The sequence below is a fragment of the Branchiostoma belcheri genome, unplaced genomic scaffold (genome assembly GCF_001625305.1).
Source record: "Branchiostoma belcheri isolate BF01 breed outbred unplaced genomic scaffold, Haploidv18h27 scaffold36, whole genome shotgun sequence".
NCBI classification, from domain to species: Eukaryota; Metazoa; Chordata; class Leptocardii; order Amphioxiformes; family Branchiostomatidae; genus Branchiostoma; species Branchiostoma belcheri.
The window spans coordinates 859,572-882,421 of record NW_017803976.1 but is presented as its reverse complement, the minus strand read 5'-3'; the positions used below and the strand labels follow the sequence as shown (position 1 = coordinate 882,421).

At 38.8% G+C, this 22,850-nt stretch overlaps 2 protein-coding genes across 8 annotated transcripts in view; one reads left to right on the top strand and one right to left on the bottom strand.

Moving 5' to 3' along the window:
- Positions 1–1,433: 1,433 nt before the first annotated feature.
- LOC109476074 (mucolipin-3-like) lies at positions 1,434–17,240 on the bottom strand. Of its 7 annotated transcripts, XM_019776930.1 has the most exons (18): positions 17,076–17,239; positions 16,329–16,428; positions 15,274–15,557; positions 14,395–14,586; positions 13,608–13,761; positions 13,298–13,388; positions 13,016–13,112; positions 12,603–12,699; positions 11,903–11,941; positions 10,253–10,380; positions 8,507–8,656; positions 8,106–8,126; positions 7,834–7,944; positions 6,446–6,568; positions 5,552–5,758; positions 3,588–3,718; positions 2,318–2,431; positions 1,434–1,666 (listed from the first exon to the last, which is right to left on the bottom strand). In XM_019776930.1, the coding sequence occupies exons 3-17, from the start codon at positions 15,520–15,522 to the stop codon at positions 2,383–2,385; spliced, it is 1,839 nt and encodes a 612-aa protein (XP_019632489.1). In that variant the 5' UTR covers positions 15,523–15,557; positions 16,329–16,428; positions 17,076–17,239; the 3' UTR covers positions 1,434–1,666; positions 2,318–2,382. The 7 variants fall into 7 exon arrangements, with proteins under 7 accessions (XP_019632489.1, XP_019632484.1, XP_019632488.1 ...); XM_019776925.1 differs by lacking the exon at positions 16,329–16,428; XM_019776929.1 differs by lacking the exons at positions 11,903–11,941; positions 16,329–16,428 and having other exon boundaries at positions 17,076–17,240.
- LOC109476076 (proteasome-associated protein ECM29 homolog) overlaps positions 2,630–22,850 on the top strand; it is a 69,872-nt gene continuing 49,651 nt past the window's right edge. Inside the window, exons 1-2 of the mRNA XM_019776934.1 lie at positions 2,630–2,641; positions 17,587–17,638. Coding sequence (XP_019632493.1) covers positions 17,617–17,638 — 22 coding nt within the window. The 5' untranslated portion in view covers positions 2,630–2,641; positions 17,587–17,616. The remainder of the gene's footprint in view (positions 2,642–17,586; positions 17,639–22,850) is intronic.

Sequence of the window (22,850 nt, the reverse complement as noted above, 5' to 3'; positions counted from 1 at the left end):
TCTGGGCATAATGCTCTTATTCTTTCCTTCATATTCACTTCAATTACTATAGACGTTATATCTTGAATTGCACACAATAATAAGTATATGATGCACATACTTCATATCTACATGTATGAAAACAGAAAGTACTGAAAGTTGTAGTTGCGGTAGTTTCATCTTTGCAGCGAAGTCTAACCATATCTTCACCACGCTGCAAATATGTGCTGTCTTGCATTTCGTTACTACCATTGATTCAACATTAAGGCCACACCAATTTAATTTGTTGGTTCTCGGATTTTTTCAGAAAAAATATGAAGGGACAGGGCAAAAAAAAATAAAAATAAAAACAGGTGTAGGCATCCTATTATAGGCTTAAATGCTATGAAATGAGCCATGAAGTCAACACAAAAGGCTGGATTAAAATTTAAACATTGAATTTTGAACTTTTAATCATACCACTGCAATGATAGATGGGAAAACTGTAACAACTAGGAAGAAAAGGACTATCTTCAACTGTTCGGGGCAAAACATAAGCATTTTTCAGTTGATTTCAGGACCAGAATCAATTTTTTTTTTGCAAATCAGAAAAAAAAACGAAGAGGCGAATCCGAGAACCAACAAATTAAATTGGTGTGGCCTAACCATGAACTTACCACACTGCAAATTTGCCTACTGTGAAATCAAATCCCTGCAAACTTAAAAAATGAGTTACAGTATGCAGAAAGCCACAGAATGCAGAATGTTGACAAGAACCTGAGTTGGACACAATACAGTGCAATTCCCATAAATGCAGCACAACACATCACAACTTACTGCCAGTGGTCAATTTTTGACCACCGCAGGCTAGGGTATGTACATGTATGCTCTTACCACCAAAGTACTGTAGTCACTGAAGATACATGCCGGTAGTGAATGCTACCTGAAACATCTGACCGTTTTCAAAATCTACCCACCTGCTCAAGCAACTGTTACTTTGGTATCTTAGGCCACACCAAGTAAATTTTATGGATGACGTCCGCGCGCGCATTGATTTGGGCCTGATCTTAGGAAAAAAAACAAGAAATTCCGCTTCCTGTAACTATGACCAAAGAGTCATGACAGTGCCGCAAATCACCAGATTGATGTGAAACCCGTAACGCGAAAAAAGTGGACCATCCTGTCAATAACAGAAAATTTGCACTATTGCCAGGACCATCCTGTCAATAACAGAAAATTTTTCACTGTCCACTGTTCCACCTGATTTATTGCTGTTTTGATGATGAATAAAAAGACTTCTTGCTTGTTACACTGTGTCACCTCATTTAATTTGTGTCCTAACATTTGTCGTCTCTTAGTTTATTTTTAATCTAGGCATCTTGTTTCTTAGGGCCCTTCTTGTTTTTTTTTCGCCCTCTTGCATTAGATTTAGGGTCTCCAAAGGACGTCATCCATAAAATTTACTTGGTGTGGCCTTACTAGTACTAACTGGATGTTTAACCTTCATCAATGCACCAAAGTCATGTTTTACTCATTGATGCTAACACATAACAATGCAAGCACTGGGTATCAATTGGCACACATATAAATAGGTCAGAAACACAGAAATATTGAAATTTGTCTTTCTTATGCCAAGAAGTTTTAATACTAGGTATCCCATTAAACCTCCTCGGCTACAACATGACGTTTGCTTTGCTTTGGCAAATGTCTTAAGGTGTCCTCCCTGGCTAATTTGGCATTTTAGCTTTCTCGTTTTCTCACAAAGAAATTTAGAAAGAACTGTAGTTGTACTGAATATTGATACCTGGGTACATAAGGATTATGAATATGATTTTATGGACCATGTGGATGACGTCATCACATTTTATTGCCCCAAATGTAATCATTTTTAAAGTTATAATGTAGCACTTGGGTACAAGTAACTAAAATAAAAATATGATTTTCATGTGCATAATGGTGAAAGCTACAAACGTACGTTTGCACAAATTGATATCTTCTAATTACCCGTAGTTATTAGAGAATAACTAGATTTTAATTAGGCAATTAGGTTATTCTCTAATAACTACAGATGATTGGTAGATATCAATTTGTGCAACCGTATGTTTGTAGCTTTCACCATTATGCACATGAAAATCATATTTTTATTTCAGTTACTTGTACCAAAGTGCTACATTATAACTTTAAAGACAATTACATTTGGGGCAATAAAATGTGATGACGTCATCCATATGGTCCAAAAATCATATTCATAACCCTTTTGTACCCAGGTATCAATATTCAGTACAACTACAGTTCTTTCTAAATTTCTTTGTGAGAAAACGATGGAAAGCTAAAATGCCAAATTAGCCAGGGAGGACACCTTAAGGACTTTTCAGCAGTTTGCAGGTCAGAAAATCATTTTATGTGTTTCCAGGTTACACCACATCAGCTTTCCTCTTCAATTGGTTCGTAAGTATTTGCTCTGCCTCTGCCCCTGTTGATGGAAAATAAACTAGTGAATATATAATTATAGCAAAGTCAGCAACACACTGTTAGAACAAACAATGGTCCACTTACTGGGTTTGTGTAATACTATATATGTGTTACTTGCTGAAATGACTGTTACCACCTAGCAAGCATTAAAGAAATAGTGGCAATGGTTTCTGAACAGTTTTTAATATGATTTATACTTCCTAAATTCTGAGTGGTGCAGGTAAAATCTGTATGGTGCAGATAATTTCCAGATATTCCATATTCATTGTTCCAGAATTTCCGAAGCTGGTGTGTTACGCCGAAAGGCGGTTATACCGGCTATACAGATACAGATACAGATAATATACAAAAATATACAACCATCATATTTCGCGCCCTGCATGCTATATACTTTTGTTGCTTCCATAAATAAGAGAAACCTATTATAGGGCCGAGAAAAAAATGTTGTGTTTCCTGTTTCAGTCTTGAAAAAAATTATGGTCTGTAGGTAGGGATTATCTTTTTCTTTTAGGACTTTGGCAATCTTTAGTGACCCAACTTATACAATACAAGAAACTAAGTGCATTAGGACACTTTCATTTTCAATGCCAATGTTGGAAAACTGATTATACAAGGTTTCATCACTCAGGTGTCGGATCATGGAGCAAGAAAAGGTTAATCAGCTTGAAAAATGTATGTCCCTTGCAGAGGTTCACCCCAAAAAAGACTAGGGTCGGCAGTTTTTCTAGGGTCAGTCGTGAAACAGGAAACACAACATTTTTCCCTAAGGCCACACCAATCTTATTTCTTGGTTAACGCCTTGGCCCGCTTCATTTTTTTCTGACTTGCAAATAAAAATAAAAATTCAGAATCAACTGCAAAATGCTCATATTTTGCCCTGAACAGTTGAAAACAGTCCTTTTCATCCTAGTTGTTACAGTTATTCCATCTTTCAATACAATGGTATCAGTAAAAGTTAAAAATTCATTGTTTAAATTTTGAACCAGTCTGGTGTGTTGACTTCATGGCTCCTATCGTACCAGTTTGGGCCATAATAGGATGCCTAGGCCTGTTTTTATTTTTAATTTTTTTTCGCCCGCCCGCTCCATTATTTTTCTAGAAAAATCCGTTAACCAAGAAATTAAATTGGCGTGGCCTAAGCCTAAGCATGACCTTACCTCCTACAGCAGCAGAAGATACTGTATGCTGTCTCCCCCTCCAGTCTGTAACACCCTGACTCTGGTCTGTCCTCACAGCACTCAATAAACTCATGCAGGTCTGTCTTAGGGAAGCCGTTCTCCTGGTAATCCTGTATGGACACACATGCACACGCTGATAATATAAATAAATGGTTTTTATTGTCCAAACTGTACCCCTGCAGTCGCAGCCTTTATATGGCTGAATTGATGCAGGGTATCACATAATAATCAATACAAATCACAACAATTACAACAATCAAATAATACACATGATACACATATCTGTTCCACAATTATTTTTTTGTGGAACTGTCGCAACGGTGTGTGCGGCTGCCATTCGGCGCCACAAGGTGACCTCAATACGACTTTCCCCAACCGAAGTTAGGTACCCATTCACACCTGGGTGGAGTGAGGAAAGTCGTGTTAAGTGCCTTTCCCAAGGGCACAATGTCGGGCGCATGTCCAGACATGTACCGGGTACGACTCGGAATCGAACCCGGGTCTCCCCGGTTCATAGTCAATTGCTCTAACCACTACACCACCCGACGACACGCTTGAATCTATACTAGATATTACTCCAAGATAGATGAAAAATGTCCAATACTTAGTATCTACATTGTAATACCAGGTCAGAAAAGAACAATTATAATTATCATGTCTTCAAGTATCAGAGTTGACTGAGGTATTAAAAAACTGTAACTATTACCGTGGAAGTCATTGCCACCAGTACAGTAGGGGCATCATCACTTAGTCTAGATAGTTTTGCAGGTGTGCAACAGTGTATCTTAAAACCCTTGTCCTGCGGGACCCATATATATATAGGTTGCACATACAGTATCATCTATATAGTGCCTGTGTATGTACCATTTGGGGGTGTTTCTCGTGCAACGCATCAAACCGCAGCGAAACGCAACGAATGCGGAAGTAACTACACCATCGAGGGGCAAAAAAAGTCAAGGGCCTGTGACCTAATTAAGACTTCAAATTATTTGAAAATATTGTGTAAAAAAAGTCCAGCAGGACAAGGGTTAAGTCTTTCTACAAAAGCATACAAGGGTAATAAAAGCTGAAGTATACTATACATACATGTATTACTATTACAAAATGCTAAAATGCCAAGTTGGAAATCCCAGTTTAGGTTTACTACTCAGGGCTAGAAATTCATTTATGGGAATAGGTGCACTGGTGCACCCAACCTAAAATATTAGGTGCACAAAAGTTTTTTGGGTGTGCCATATAAAACAAAAACTAACTACAGATCTTACTGCTCCTCTTATGAGAATTTATTATTTTTCTGACACTTGTATGCCAAGAATATCCTGCATACTATTATACATTTGATATGTACAAAAATACATACAAAAATATTTGGGTGCACTGGTGCACCCACAGAAAAAAAATGGGTGTACAGCTCCAATTTTGGGTGCACTACAGAAAAAGAATTGGGTGCACAGCTCCAATTTTGGGTGCACTACAGAAAAAAATTGGGTGCACAGCTCCAAATTTGGGTGCACTACAGAAAAAAATTGGGTGTACAGCTCCAATTTTGGGTGCACTACAGTAAAAAAAATGGGTGCACAGCTCCAATTTTGGGTGCACTACAGAAAAAAAATTGGGTGCACAGCTCCAATTTTGGGTGCAGTACAGAAAAAAATTGGGTGCACAGCTCCAATTTTGGGTGCACTGCAGAAAAAAAATTGGGTGCACAGCTACAATTTTGGGTGCACTACAGAAAAAAATTGGGTGCACAGCTCCAATTTTGGGTGCACTACAGAAAAAAAATTGGGTGCACAGCTCCAATTTTGGGTGCACTACAGAAAAAAAATTGGGTGCACAGCTCCTCCAATTTTGGGTGCACTACAGAAAAAAATTGGGTGCACAGCTCCAAATTTGGGTGCACTAAGGTGCACATGCACCCAGTATTTCCAGCCCTGCTACTGTACCTTGACAGCCTCGTACACATCCATAATGATGGAGATCATCATGGACAGGACCACGTAGATGAAGAGGCTGATGAAGATGTAGAGGTAGAACCTGCTGTACAGCCAGGGCAGCCAGCTGGTCTGACCCATCTCATAGAACGTGGCAAACATGTCGTCACCGTTGATGAGCGAGTACATGCACTCTGACGCTGTGTTCAGGGTACGGAACTGCAGGGGGGTGGAGAAACCTTGGTCACTGAATAATTCACAAATTATTTTACCAGGTTGGCAAGAGCCTTAAAGGCATCCACTGTAATTTCAGGGCAGCCAAACGATGAGGAAGTCTGTTTAATATTATTAGAATATATAATAGAATTGTTCAAACATATCATGACATCCAAGCGCTATTTGTTCATACATGTTTCAAAAAGACAGAAGAGATCCTGTAGTTAGATCCTGTTGACAGAGAGGTAGCACACAAATGTAATAATTGCTTATTCTTGTACCCAAGTTATTTAACTCAAGTGCATTTGGCCCATATAGGGTGTGTATATGCAATAAAGTTCATTGTCATTTTCATTGTCAATATTGAAATTTACTGCCATTTTTTAGCACATTTTCATCATCGTTTCATACCTGAAGTATTTAAAATAGACAAAAAACAGCTACTTGTGGAGTCCCATCATTTTTGGTACCACCTATAAATAGCTAGAACCAGCCTATAGTACAAAACAAGCTACCGTTTTTCATCAGTGACATCGTATTTTTGCTTAACAGTATATTGTGTCATGTCCTATGGGACAGGACAATTTGCATACTAGTATTCTACATGTTTATCTGACAACAGTCTACATTTGGGACATTCACAGTGTGTAACATTTTGAACATTACATGCCATACCTCCCCTTAACTCACCTTGATATGGTACGGCCCAAGGATAAGCCAGCCAGCGAAGGCGAATCCCATGTACAGCAGCGTTGCACAGAGCAGGAACCGAAGCACATTGGGAGCCGATGCCTTCATGGTCAAGATCAAGATCTGGGGAATAAAGACAACAACTTAACAAAAGTTTATAAAGAACTAGACACTGAACAAGACTATTTCCTGAGAGGGGTGAAGGAAGCCATATACACCAGGCCCTATCACCCTTCACTTAACCGTAACGGGGGCCGACATTGTCTACCAGATACCTTTGACCCAGTGTTGACGTCACACTTCAAAGAAGCCACGTGACAAGCTTCACTTGGTCAGTATACTGAGGAAGACCAGAGTGACTGGTCGAAAGCTCAAGGTGAGAGAATTTTTTGGGGTTGGACCAAAAGTTTTAACTTTAAACATGTAACTACCAACACAGATGAACTTTCATGATAGTATAAGAACTCGAAAGGTAACGTTTGTAAAGCAAATGCATCATGTTAACCTTCACATGGCCTAGCTTAACAAAATGTATTGTTCATTCTTACTCAAACACATTCATGATATATATGGTGACCCTCTTGAACTCAGCTCCTCATGGCACTTGCAACATTAGGTAACCCAATACCAGTTACCATGGTGACAGACATCTGGTCCTGGTCATTGACCTTATTTATTAGGAGAAGAAAAGGGAGAAGAGGAAGAAGAAGAAACAGAGCAACAACAATATGTTTTCCTTCTGTGAAGGTAAACATAATTCTGACCCTCCTCCTGACTTGAGTGCTTATTTAACCACAAAACAAATACATAAATCATGTTTTCCTTCACATGGTTTAGCCTAACAAACTACTGCAGCTCTGTTCTGTTTATTCTTACTTAAACGCATTCATATTCACAGTGAACAGCCTCTCCAACTCTGTCCTGCCACTTGCTACATAATGCCATCCAACACCACAGGCTGTATACTACATCACCAGTTACCATGGTGACAGCCATCTGATTCAGGTCATTGACCTTACATTTGTTTGGAATGGCAGATGAGAAAGAAGAATGGTAACAAGGCTGAGGCAATAAAAATCATTGCCAAGGCAATGACTGAAAGATACATATTACTTCATGTGGTGGAGCTAGCAATCTTCATTACAATTATAAGAAAAACAGATGACCAGTAATTAATCATGCCAGGCAGCTGGATGGGTGGCACGTGGGCACCAGGGTGTAAGTTACCTGCTTGGTCCAAAAACCACATGGCAGAAGGTTACCTCAAAACCAATTCCCTGGGGAACGCATTCGTACAATTTTTGAAATTCTTTCAAAGCGATCGTAGTACTTGCACAAATGCCTCCGCCCCAAAGGCGTCGCCAAAAATAATGAGAGTTGAGGCTTACGTTGTATTGTCTGAAGAAGTTGAGGTAGTTGAGCACCCCTACCCACACCAGCAGGGCAGCTGTCCCCAACATCAGACTGCAAGTGTCGTACAGGTCAAAAAACCCTACGAACTGCATGGAAAACTTTCAATGTAGAGAGAAATGTACTTGTTGTCACAAAAATATCAGAAACTTTCACAGTTGGAAACCATCAGGATACTGATTCAGAGGTATCATATTAAAAAAAAGAAAAAAATGTGTTCAAATCATATGATTAAAAGATTTTCTTTTACCACAGATGAACCTCCCCCAATCTGATGGTTAAAGAAAGAAATAAAAAAATATGATTCATTGCACATTCCAAACAAAAAGAAATTACAGTAAATTGCATTACCTAGTCTAAAAAAAAATCATATGCATATGCATTGGCTAATACAGTAACTGTAAACAAATGTTGAGTACTAGTAGGAACAAAGCATGTATCACAAAATGTATCACAACTGAAGTATCACTATCAGCATCATTTAAGTGACAGGATTAGACAGAATGAAGAAAGATGAATCTTATCATATTCTACATTTGTTAATTTCCCTATGTTACTACTACTTCAAATTATAAATCTTTATAAAAATCTACATATATCTCATTTGCATATTTGGGACGTTTCAAATGAGGCAAGAATCTCTGACTGTACCTTGTTTTCAATGAGGACCTTGATGACCCCTCCTGAGCAGGTCAGCATGTCACTGATGACGATCATGACGTACCAGAAGTTGAGAAACTCCATGCGGTCAGCAAAACTCAGGTCCTTGTTGTAGTTGATTTGGAAGAAGTGAACAAATTCCTGAAAAGACACCATGTTATATTTAATATGTATCTTCATACAGTAGTCCCGGAGAGAACAATACATGGTTTCAGATCAATTTTGTACATTAGCACAATAATCTTATTTTGTCAGTGGCTTGCTTATAAAGATACATAAGGTATCTCCTTTCACTGTGTTCATTGGGCCACACTAATTTAATTTCTTGGTTATCAGATTTTTTTAGAAAAATATGAAGCGACAGGGCAAAAAATAAAAAAAAAATGAAAACAGATCTATTATAGCCTATTACAACCTATTATAGCCCCAAATGCTATGATAGGAGCCATTAAGTCAACACAAAAGGCTGGGTTAATATTTAAACAATGGATTTTGAACTTTTAATCAAACCACTGCATTAAAAAACTGTAACAGCTACATGTAGCAAAGAAAAGGAATTTCTTCAATTGTTGGAGGTAAAATATGAGCAATTGTCATTTGATTCAGAACCAGAATTTTTTTGCATATAAAAAAAAATGAAAAGTTGAATCCAAGAACCAACAAATCAAATTTAACACCTCAGCCCAGACCAAATTAACATATTATATAATGTGTATTTTAAGTATTTTAAATATCTTTCTCCTGCAAATTTCCAACAAATAAAATCTTTCCTGTTTCTTATGTAAGGCCACAACGATTTAATTTTATGGATGACATCCTCTGAAGACCCCCAAAATAGTGCGCGCGGGCGATTAAAAAAAAATTCCGGCCAAAAATAAAAATTCTACTAAACCACAGGAATACAAAGCTGGTATTGTGAATTTGCGGCAGTACTTAGCAACGTATACGGCATGCTGGCTTTTTGTGGCATTTATTATGAATCGGTACTGTACTTATGTACTTTCTTGAGTCGCGGAGCTTCGAAATCGATAGCCTGGGTGCTCGGCTCCGTATTGTCGCTAACTACCATGGACTACCCAGGCCTAGAGCCAGGCCAGAGCCTCGGTGGACGTAATTTTTTTTTTTTTTTTTGAGGGCGACAGGCGAAATTCAATGCGCGCGCGGATGTCATCCATAAAATTAAATCAGTGTGGCCTAAAATGAAGCCAGCTATTTTTATCATCCTCAACTGAGGTGAATCATGATGCTTTTTTTTAGTAGCTACTAGTGCAATGTGGCTTCCCTACAGCTTGCATATTGAACCAAGCACACCATATCACCCCCACTCTTTTTGGCGACGTCTCAGGGAGGAGCCTAATGGTACAGTATTGTGTGCAATTCGCAAGAATTCTAGGAATTGTACAGGCATTTTGTCCACAGGAATGCGGAATGTCCACAGGCATTTCTCTGACTCACATCTATGCCCACATACTAATACCCAGATTCCTGGAGCCCTGAAGATCTGTCTGCCCCAGATGGCCCTACTTTCTGTGCCACGGGGCTCGTTCACTATACACTCAGGGCAGGTGTGTACTGTATCTGTCTAGACTTTTAAGACAGGTACCAAGTCTTCCTCAAAATCATGAAATGATGGCAGTGCCATGCAAACAATAGCCCTAACAGCAACCACTGTCGCCATGGTAATGTATGTTTTCATTGCCAGTCTTGTTGATAAGTGTGTTGGTGACTCTCCCTTACATTTTTCAGCTGCCAGGCCTTGATGAGTGAGCGCAGACAGAGGATACAGGACATCAGACTTGTCCCCACCACCACCAGGTCAAATATGCTGATGAGGTTAAACCTCCAGGTCAGGGGCAGTATGGAACCTAGCAGGGACAGAAAACAACTCACTTGTTTGGCATACTATCATGAAAGTTCATCTGTGTTGGTAGTTACATGTTTAAAGTTAAAACTTTTGATCTAACACAAAGAAATCTCTCACCTAGAGCTTTCGACCAGTCACTCTGGTCTTCCTCAGTAGATTGACCCAGTGAAGCTTGTCACGCAACTGCTCTGCCCCCACGACGGGGGCCGACATCGTCTACCAGATACCTTTTACCCAGTGTTGACGTCACACTTCAAAGAAGCCATGTCACAAGCTTCACTGGGTCAGTCTACTGAGGAAGGCCAGAGTGACTGGTCGAAAGCTCTAGGTGAGAGAATTTTTTGTGTTGGACCAAAAGTTTTAACCTTAAACTTGTTTAGCATGTTGTTTGACTTGTGTTATAACCTTCTGCCTGCCTGTAAAGGTAGTTGTTTGGTACTAAATTTGTATTGGTTATGGAGTTAGGCAACAGAACAGAGAGAAGGTTACAATTCTCCAGTTGTATATTTTCAGTCAATAGTGTAAGGAAAATATAGACTAGTCATATACTCATTAAACAGTGCTACAAAAATGGTATGACTGTTACAGGTTTTGTTGGGCAAAACATACTTTACAAGACTACTATACCGAAAGCTCCAAACATCATTGTGGTATTTCTACAACATACATTACCCCAACACTAGGATATCTAATAGATATCCTAGTGTTGGGGTAATGTATGTAGATGCTATCAAGCAGTCTTTTCCATGGTACTGGTTTGTCTTCGTTTCAAAAGATGCCAACTGATTCAACATTTAACAACACGGTAAAACACACACAGTACAACCAGTCAACCAACAACTCTATACTAATTGTGATAGGTCAACCAATGTTGTAGTCATGTGTAGTCTAGTGCTACTAGAATGGAAAGTTCAGGATATAACCCACAAGTCGGTCACTTGATTTCTTAAAAGGTTTCCTAATTGCTTTTGCTTTCATTGGTAAGGCCACAGCAAGTAATTGTTATGGATGACATCAGCACGTGCATTAATTTTTGCCTGATTCTCGAAAAATAAAAAAAGAAATTTTGTTGCCTTCTGACAGTGGTCAACATGCCAAAAATGGGCAAATATGTCTGTTGCCATGCCGGAAGGTGGATGGCAGATAACTATGAAGAGCAGAGACAAAAAAAGGCTTTGTTTCTTACTTTGATGCAGTGAGATGTGATGCTGGCTGTGAATACATGTATGTGATGTTACCACTGGATAAAAAACATTTGTACAATGATTGAGTCAAAATTTTAAAATGTAGGAACCTTTATTTTTTTGGCCTGCCTTGTTTTTTTTTTGCCTGCTCACATTAGATTTGGAGTCTGCAGAGGATGTCATCCATAAAATTTACTTGCTGTGGCCTAAAGCATGTTATTGCATTTCCATTTCATTGTATTATTCTGCGATAGTTCTGTATTTTGCTGACAGATATTTCTCACGTCAGACTGAACAATGATTTAGCAATGATTGATTGAGAGATTAAAGCACAATTACCTGTGTCATTAGTGTCTCCAGTAGAGTCAACATGCATAGCTGCATGCACAATGAGAGACAAAACAATTAAACATCAATGTCATCACAAGGACAGAATCACACAACAAGTCAAAAGGATCAACACAGAGAATCAACTACACATTATCTAATAAATATTACATTTTTGCTTGATAGGATATTCATTTTTATTCAAGCTGGGAATCAAACCCTGCACCTCTGGTTCATTGATTCATATCATTCTGACGGGTGAAATCACTAGGAGAATTTCACTGATTTTAGGATGTAAGGTTGCAAGTATGTTATGTACATGTGGAAAAGTGATCAGATGAAAAGGTTGTAGAATAAAAATTAGGTGCCCTAAACAGAAATAGTGCAGGTTAGGTGCAGGTACATCAGAAATACCTGCACAGCTCCAATTTTACCTGCACTAACCTAGTACCCAGTACATGGACCAGTACAGGTTAGGTGCAGGTAGACATCAGAAATACCTGCACAGCTCCAATTTTACCTGCACTAACCTGCATATACCCAGTACATGGACCAGTACAGGTTAGGTACAGGTAGACATCCGAAATACCTGCACAGCTCCAATTTTACCTGCACTAACCTTCAAATGCAGGTGGTATTTTGAGCCCTACATGTGTATATCATCTATTTCTACTGCTTCTTGCTCAATGCACATGAAGACAGGAACCCTTACCTTTGTCATCAGTAAGTGCATGGCATTTTAGGAAGATCTTCTGTTGTGTGAGGGCAATGCCCATCCTGCCATCGTGGTTGGAGTTATCATATTGGATCTGAAGTGAAATTAAAACATAACACATGCATTCAAAAGTTTTTCTTTCAGACAGCATCTTTTCAATACTGTAAGGCATGAAAGGGAATGAGTTTCATAAAATCTACCATGAAAATATCATGATTTAAAGTAGAATAGATATCGCTACTTAGCTACTGCGCTTTTGATGAAATCACCAGTTACAAATGTAGAATCATTCACTAGTATATTAACATCTTCAAACAGACAAAAGAATGTTAATTGTAGAACATTTTGCCTAAGAAAACAGCAAGCACCATTTAGAATAGCTTAGACCACAAAATCAAATGACAACTGACCGTGACATTGAACTGGATACAGTTTGGAGTGCTGTACTTTGTCGTCTGCTGCAGATGTATGGATCGGATCACCAGGTGCACTTCCAGCTTGATCAGACTGGGGGAGCAAGTGAACATATCACTTTTGCATCTCATAACTCTCGGTAATACAACACAAGCCTACACGTGTAAAATATTTTTCTTACTTCAACTTTCTTGCATTCTTCCATCATAAATACATGTCTATCCAGATCATGAAACATACTATTATCACTGAAATCATAATTATTAGACTGAACTGACCTGTCAAAATTGATGGTGAAATTCTGCTTCTCCAGTCTGTCCCGGATTGTCTCATTTAGCCCGGGGGTGGGAGCTTTGACAAAGATGCACTCTGGAAGGGAAAGGTTTTGATGACAGTTTCAGCCAGTTGGCGGATTTTTGTCAGTGCAATATAGATCACCAAATGGAAGGACTAAGTGTTCAGTTAGGGTATATAATAATTCACTCTTCAAAATTTGACGATGGAAGTTGATGAATATGATTATAACTATATAAACCGTAATAACTTTTTCATCATTTAATGAATGTAAAACATGTGCTATACACACACCTTTTACCACAGCAGGGTCAAAAATGTAGGTGTTATTGTCGGCAAAAATCACTCCACTCTGGAAGTTCTCGTGGCATATCTGCATGGGCATGGGTTTTCCATTCACATCGGCAAAGTCATAGGATCCTATAGCATCTTCCTTGATGTTATAAAACTGTAGAGGAAAAAATACAACAATGAGAAAGGAAAACTTCCTTATGAAATAACTTTAAAGGTTTTTTGATTCCATAGGGGCAGTGAGTTCCACTGTATCTAGGGTACAGTACATGTATTATATTTATAAGGGAGCACATCCCTCTCCTTCCACTGCCTTTTACCTCCCCAACCAAAGTCAGATACCAATTTTATACCTGGGTGGAGTGAGGAAAATCTTGTTAAGTGCCTTTCCCAAGGACACAACGTCTAGCCAGGAATTGAATCCACAATGTCTTGTCTGCTAGCCACTACCCATATGATGCCACCATAACCTTATTAATACACTTTTTTTTTATATTCCAACATGTAGTCACAAGACGTGGTGATGGCACACTCAAGTTTTTTCAACTTATACTAATGCCGCCACCAACACAAGGGACAACACAATACTCATTTTTACCTAAGCGAAGAAAGTTGTGTAAAGTGCCTTTCCCAAGGGCACAAGATCGGTGGCATGTCAGGACTCGAACCCGGGACCAATTGGTTCCGAGTTGAGGACTCTGCCACTACGCCCCACAACCACACTAATACACTTGCATCTATTATACAAGAATACATAACATAGAGAGATGAGTGGGTGAAATACCGGTACCTGTGTCCAAATGAAGTTGAGTCTGTCATAGAAGATTTCTTTGTTGTACACAGCGTACACAGGTGAAGTTTTAGGGTAGTAGGTTTGGTCATAGCCCGGGTCCCAGTCCTTTAGGAACAGGTGTCTGAAGGCTGTGGCATTTTCTTCTGAGAATGTGACCACAGAAAACTGGCTGACACCAAACAAACACACCTAGTATTGGATGGGTACATGTAAGAGAAAAAAAGGTATCATTACTACAAACTTATTGAGTTGTAAATATCGAAAACCGAAACTCTTCAACTAGCCTGATTTAGTATGATAACCATGTGTTGTTTTAGGCAGTTGCATAGTTCAAAAGTATACAACTGGACTTTCAAAATTCAGCCATGTACAACAGATCAATATAATTAAGTTATATATAACATACTTAAGCTAACATACATTTTATTGATTTTCAGTACTTGAAGACTACAGTTACAGACAGCTTTTGGACAGGTTTGACAGTTTTTGATTCAGTTGGGAAAGATTGAAAAGATCTGTCGTTCGTGGAGGCACTCGCTAGTGCCTCCCCCTTAAACATTTTCAGCACGGACACTTTTTGCCACTTCCACTGACGCAAATCACCCTTTCTTCCTCCATACACCACCTCTTAGGAGGAAGTTCCACACTGAAAGCTTCTTTCCTAGAACAACATCACTATGAAACAAGCTACCACATGTCATGATTGTTTCCCACATGGGTACAACCCTAAACATTTTAAGTCTATTAAATTTCAATAAACATCTGTCCTCACTGGCTGTACAGTAACCCAAAACATTTTAGTGGCTTCCATGAGCCTTGTTTGTGGTGAAATATTAAGTAAATAAAAAAAAGTTCAGCAAATATTAAATACCTTACCTGTACAGTTACCATGATGATCTTGAAGACCTGTAAGGTGAGTTTGTAAGGTTTCCTTCCTCGTGCCCTGTACTTCTCACAGGGGTTCATGAAGAAGTACTTCAGCTTCCTCCTCATGCGGTCCTCCATGTGGGGGGTGACAATGGACCCCGTGGACGTCACACTGTTGATGGAGATGTTCTGATGTTGGAGGGGAGGGCTGGTCAGGGAAGGGTCCACACTGTGACTCCTCACTCGTGTTGCATTCATGGTGCTGTTGATAATGCTCGCAGTGTCGGTTAGCTCTGTTGGAAACAAGGAATTGGAGATTTTAAACCTCCACTAAGGAAGCATCTAGAGTCTTTGTGAATTCATGCCAAATATGATGCATTGTGGGTAAGGCCTAGGAAAAAAATGTTGGTTTTCCTGTTTCAGTCCTGAAAAAAATTTGAGTCAGGTCGAGGATTATACTTTTTTCTTCTGTTAATTTTTATTAGACTTTGAAAATCTTTTAATGATTCAACTTATACAAATTGCAGTCAAACAAAGTAAAACTTGCATGAGGACACTTATATTTTCAAAGCCAATGCTGGAAAACTGATTGTACAATGTTTCACAATGTTAGATCATGAAATGGTCAATCAGCTAAAAAATTCATGTCCCTTGCTGGGGTCCACCCCAAGAAAAGGATAGGGTCGGCAGTTTTTTCTACTACAGGTCGGTTGGGAAACAGGAAACACAACATATTTGTTCCTATCCTAGGCCTAATAATAATATGTCAAAGTTAAAGTCCCCCAAGAGGTACAAAAGACGCTGATGCCTTGGTAAAGCATGGTCTGATGTGTTTTCACAAGCAAACACAAACACACCAAAAACAGTACTTCTATACCCAGAAGTATCAGCAAAGAGAGCAAAGAAATTTACAATTTACAGACACAAATTGACAAAATCAATAAATGTACTACAAGACAATCATTTCAATCAAAAAAAATTCTTACTGTAAATTTTTAAAGTTTAATGAGCACTGTTCTTAAGTTTGGGATGGCCATTCACTGCAAACTCACCACACCACAAACCTTCAAATTTGTTCTGTCTTCGTATACTCAACCTTGAAGATGACCCTTGAATGAGGACATCAGAAGATGCCAACACCGTATTCAAAAGACACTGCAATGTCTTGTTTTCACCGTGCCATGAAATTGAAGTGCGAATGATGTAAAAATTGATGTACAGTAGTAAGAGTACAAGACTTGACAGTGTATACAGGGTCAAGCTTGTATGCCAATGTATGAGCTGAGTGTATTATTAAGAGGGGAATCGGAGCTAGATGTTTCTCTGTTGTACAGTTAACATTTGCAAATTACTGCATGACTGGAAACCAAAGCTATGGATCACATCATTTGCCTCTGTACAGCACACTTTGAAACAAAAATACAACAGCTTTGGTCACAGGCCCTAAAATAACATTTCTACGAGGGCGACTAGTCACGGTCCTGTACTCGTGATCCTTGGCCTAAATACCATGTTTGCGCCTTCGATAGAGTAAACACTTTCAGGTTTTCTTAGATTCTACAGCATAAATATTCATCAAAATTTGGCTGACATGGCACTTCGATATATCACATAAAATCTGACAGAAAAATCTAGACCTCAGCAAAATTTGACACGGGAACTTAAATTATCCATGGCAGGAAATCGTCTGAAACTGGCAGGAAACTCGTATAAGACTAAGAGGAACTTGAAAAAAAAAACTTCGCAACAGCATGAAACCAATGCTTTTTCGAAGAAAAGAAAGATCTATACGCAAATCTTACTGCACCCACCTCTGTCCTTCCCCCCTCTGCACCTGCTCATCTAGGAATTAGACTAAATACAGACGCTGTTTTTGCTAAAATGATAAAATTGTTACTGATAGTCAGAGATTTGAGAACTCGGCAGCCATCTTGGAAAGAAGTCATGTCATTGTTGTCATGTGACCGACAGGTGACATTGGCAAATTTGGAAACCGAACAAAGTTGTCCGTTTCCTCCAAACTTTTCGTCAGAATAGGGGGAAAGAATCATATGTTTTTGATTGACGGTAAAAGTTTGACGATTTAATCCATAATGAGCGAAATTATTACAAAATTTCATATTTTGGATCAAGCCATTATTTCTAGGTTGGTAGATTATTTGCAAAAACAAAGAAAACTATATGCAACGCCCAAATTTACGCCAAATACCATACAATATAATGAATAGAATTTGATCATACAATAAGTATGTTTTACCTATCACAATGAAAGATATCGGGGGCATTTTTTTTATTTACATGCTATTCGTTCACCCCTTACAGTATTTTGAGTGGACTAGTCGAGTCTTCAAGATGGCGGCGCTCGATGAGCTCGGTGAGTCAGGACTTTCCACAAAATATTTTTACCACCCTTCCTTTATCACGTCTTTTTCTCCCCCACTCTCGAGATTTAGAGTATACAACATACCCAAGAAGCAGGTTCCGTTCTGGTTTTCTACATTTCTGGGCGGATTGCGGCAGAAAATAGGCTTTTATTGGTGTGTATGTGCGCAACGTCTGGCTACAGCAGACAGCCGAAAATGAATGACATGTACATGTAGCAGCCGGATAGCGCAACAGACGATACCACCGCTCCAACTTCACACCATTTTTCTCTCACAATCGCCTCATTTTTTTCATCGCCCAAAACTCCAGTGTGTTTGTTTTTCATGGGCGTTTGGTTCGTCCCTCCTTTTTATCGTAAAACTGGCCCCACCCCTTTGAAAAAATTTGCTGATGGTTGATACATGACAAACGTGGCTCGTGTTCAACATAGCTGTCTCATTATGGGGGCACCAGACATCGAAAAACTATATTTTCCAGATATTGCATTAGAAGAGACTTGACCATCATAACCAGAACTAGTGTATTTTAGCCCAGAAATTGGTGTAATCAGCTTCCCAAAGAAGTGCATTTTCTTCTGAGATTTTGTGATGTTTTAAACTCTTTTATATAATTTGATTTTAAAATAGTTGTTCAAAAATATGCAACCTATGATGGTGCTCATACAACTGTGCATTTATAGACAGATAACAGTTATATCATTATATGTATAATTTGTCAGACAAGCAAGTCAACATCTTGCAAATACTAGTAACATATATGTAGGTGACAATGTTATGACTGTCATTTGATGATCACATAATGACGTAATGATCATAATGCATCTATTACAGTATATACTATCAGAGATTTACTGTTTAGTTAGTTGATGACCTTTGACCACCCTCTGTATATTATAGGTTAATCAGTTAATCCATTCCTTTTATGGTGAGGTGTGGGGATAAACTAATTATCTCTGTACAAGGCACCAGGGTGCCAAATGTTCTACATGTCAAGCTATAGCTACCAGAACCAGGGTATTCTTTACTTGTGGTCAAGTTAAATGGATTCTCTTGCCAATGCTTGCTGTTCATTTGAGCTGTAAGGCCACACCAGTTGAATTTCTTGGTTAACGGATTCACCCGCTTCATTTTTTTCTGATATGCAAAAAAAAAATAATTCAGAATCAACTGCAGAATGCTCATATTTTGCCCTGAACAGTTGAAAACAGTCCTTTTCTTCCTAGTTGTTACAGTTATCCCATCTTTCAATTTCAATGCAATGGTATCATTAAAAGTTCAAAATTCTTTGTTTAGATTTTGAACCAGCCTGGTGTGTTGACTTCATGGCTCCTATCGTACCATTTTGGGCCATAATAGGATGCCTAGGCCTGTTTTTATTTTTTTCGCCAAATTTTTCTAGAAAAATCCATTAACCTAGAAATTAAATTGGTGTGGCCCTAATGCTGTAATGGTTTTTCAATATTGTCAGTGTAAGGATTACTCACGAAAAGACACTCAAATGGTTTAATACACAGATGGCAATATGGTCAATATTGAATCAATCAACATGTACAATGATTTTATAGAAACTGTTTTAGTATAGGCAATGACATTCAATAGTTGTCACTTATTACGTCTATGCACAGATATTCAGAAGTCATACACTTGTGTTATCTGAGTTATCAGTGTTATCAGAGAGGTTGTTAGTGTTGGAGAAATGATCACAGTATGTATAAATATGATTTGTTTATAATAACCTTTAGTACACAATAGCCATGTACATTTGTAAATATATTGGCGTTTCAACTTCAAGCAGACACACCCTATGCAAACTGTTATCAAACCCTCACCCAACTGCCTTATTGTAGATCATATGCCTTGATTTAGGTCGTTGTAGGGTTATGGTCAAAGTTGACATTTTTGACCCAGCAGGTATTGAAATGTGATCATACACACATCATTCGGGTAATTGTCAAAGTATCACCACTAATGTAACTGTAGAGAGTTTCCCGAAGCTTGATGGCAGTTATAGCTGACTATGAGGGGAGATTACATGTAGGTATGAATGATTTGGAAAAGCTGATACCAAGGAGGCTGATACAATATACAATATTCGGTTATATACCATGTACCGCTGCCACAGTCACGAACTCACGATCAGGTTCCTGTCAAGCATGTTGCCAATATCCCAGTATTTGGGGTGATTAATTGCAGACATCTTGTGTAAAGGTATTGCATATGCATGGACTCTGCAGGAGACATAATTCCACGGAGAATCTACCATAATGCTGTAAATGCATTATTTTACTTTTTGAGGGAATTTTCTTAACGTTTTTTTTTTCAGTGTCCTCATAATGGGAAGGCATAACACTGCAAGTGTGTGTTTTGTATTTCCGTTGTACTACAGAATTGATTCAGCCATGCACTTTATACACCACAAAAACCTCAATTCCCTCATACTGCAAAAATAAAAAAATAAAACCACTGCGAAAGTAAATGAATTTACAGTACTACGAAAGATGACACTCATACTCATAGACATGTAGTAACTGTAGTTTACACTGAAAAATATGTCAAAATTAAAGGTCAATGTTACAAGTCAAAATTAAATGGTAAATTGTCAAATCCTAATAAACTGTTGAAGGTCTTTTTGATGTTAAAATTTTAGCTAGTATTAGTAGTAATATACAATCGTACTAGCAACTTTAAATTTTTGTTTTGAGAACGTGCTAATAGTGATGCATACCGGTTCACTGGACTTGGATCTGGACTTGTAAGAATGTTTAGGTTCAAGTCCAAAAAAACCTAAAAGTCAAGAACCGAGTCCGGACTTATTACCATAAAAGACCATTTCACGTACCCCTTTTCTTTCCAAACCACCTAAAACCTTCCATAGATTGTAAAATCTTTGCTGCAAAATGAAGAAAACATTGCCATTGGGCATCGTCAAGTGTCGGCCTCCATGTTATGTGGCCACAGTTTTGTCCAGACAACATTGCAAGGTTGCCAACATGCAATTTTGTATATGCCATGGGTTTAGGTCCAGACTTACAAGTCCGGAACTGAACCTAAACCTCTGGACTTGAATCCGGACCTGAACCTAAAATTGGGTTTAGGTATGCATCACTACGTGCCAACATACATGTACCTGGACTACCAGAGAGAGAGAACATTCATTTTGTCTGATTTGATGGATGTGAGGAGAATGCTCTATTAGGACTCACCATAAATGTTATATATATATCAATGCCTTTTTTGCCACAAGGGATGCCAGGACTGTGCACAATTTATCAACTCTTGTCAGTCTGGCCTGTGTCCATGATACAGTATGCAGGGCTCGAAATACTGGGTACATGTGCACCTTAGTGCACCCAAATTTGGAGCTGTGCACCCAATGTTTTTCTGTGGGTGCACACAAATATTTTGGTAGTTTTTTTTTGTACATATCAAATTATAATAGTATGCAGGATATTCTTAGCATCCAAGTGTCAGAAAAATAATAAAATCTTTGTTGTAGTACATGTTTAAGATTTTGAAGTTAGCTCCCATTTCAGATTCAAGCTCAGAAGAGGAGCAGTAAGATCTGTAATTATGGGTTCACCACACCACGAAGTGGTGGTGAACCCATATTGCTTTTTTTCTGATGTTTCTTCTTCTTCTTCTCCTCCTCCTCCTTCTCCTCCTGCCATTTTTTAAATGGATTCAGCTTCTTCATTTTAGGGCCTAAGGTCCTGAAATTTGGTATGGAGGTACAGTGGGCAAATACCCCTAGGCGTTTTTTAAATTTTTGTGATACAGGCTTTTACAATCGTTTTATTTGCTTTTTTAGCGGTCCCCATAGGAAAGTACTGTGCGGGGGCGTACGCGCGTGACGTAATAAGAAAGAAATTCGGCGGCATGCCCATATATGGGCATGCAAGCATGAACCTGACGCAGCCTAATCTTTTCTTCTTGCTGATTGGCTGTTGGATTTGATTGGATTAACTCAATTAACACCTGTTCAAAGCCATTCCATTTTGACAGTATGAACTCAAGTGTTTTGGTAGGTACAGCACAGGCCACGAAATACGCATCAATTTTCGAGGGACGTTCTGCGGGAGAGTGCAGGACGCTGTGCGGGACTTCCCTCGGGAGAGTGCGGGACGTCCTCCGGGAGAGTGCGATACGTTTCTGCGGGAGAGTGCGGTACGTCCAGCGGGGGAGTGCGGTACGTTCTGCGGGAGCCAGACATTTTGCTCTTCTCTGTTGGAACAACGCAAGTTGGAGGTCAATGACCTGCGCCCGGCGTGTAAACAAGATTGGACAGGGAGCGGCTGTAATATCAAAGGAGCCGGCGGCTTCTGCTAGCCGGGTTGATAGTTAAGTAACATCAAGGTGGTTCAAAAGCAAACCTGATAAAGAAGGAAACCCCGTAGTTAATAGTTGAAAGTCTTGGTGGCTTGAGGCGATCGATACCGCCATGCTGTTTACTTTTTATGACATACAATGCAGTGAGTGATGTGTATCGCACCGAGTTAGCTCGGTTGGAAACGCGCAAGGCGGCAATCCCAGGCATTGCAAGTTCGAACCCCAGTGCATCGGACATAAATATTTTAGCAATTTAACATTTTTAACAATTTTATAATTTTAACAATTTTATCAGTTTTAACGATTTTAACAATTCTGCATTTTAACAATTTCAACTATTTTTTTTATTTTCGTTGTTTTGCTTTTAACATTCAAAAACTGATTGTTCTTACTCAAGAATGTCAATAACTTAGAATGTTAGTCTTTTGTATTTTTCCAACATACAAACTAAAATCACTTTGATGTTGTCACAAAAGTATTGAGCTGACAAGAGAGAAGGAGTACGGTACTCTGCCAGTGTGAAGAATCTACAGAGGTATTACCAGTCACTAGTAGCAAGAGATAGACCACATTGAATGATGACGATGAGGACGAATCATATGAAGTACTATCATAGCTAGTACAGAAATTCTACTGCTTTACTTTACTTTCTTTCACTCTGTACATGCAATTAGCTCACTGGCATGATTTTAAAAATAAAGGTTATGATAATCATATTATATGTATAGCTTATTCAATGTATGGCTTCATAGTTTATGTGATTGTTAATAACACCTGCACAGAGCATTTCCATACTGACAGTATGTCTTTATTCAAGTGTTTTGGTAGGTATTTCAAGCTTTTCTGCTCCAGCATTGGAATGCGGGGCATGAACGT

Bases quoted from the DNA above. Each gene is read 5' to 3' on its own strand.
- LOC109476074 (XM_019776925.1), bottom strand. From the start codon at position 17,106: ATGAGCAGGTGCAGAGGGGGGAAGGACAGAG. The intron at 8,657-10,252 runs GTAAGGGAGAGT...GTGTCTTTTCAG, and splicing joins AGGCCTGGCAGCTGAAAAAT to GAATTTGTTCACTTCTTCCA. The intron at 3,719-5,551 runs GTACAGTAGCAG...GTGTCCATACAG, and splicing joins ATGTGTACGAGGCTGTCAAG to GATTACCAGGAGAACGGCTT.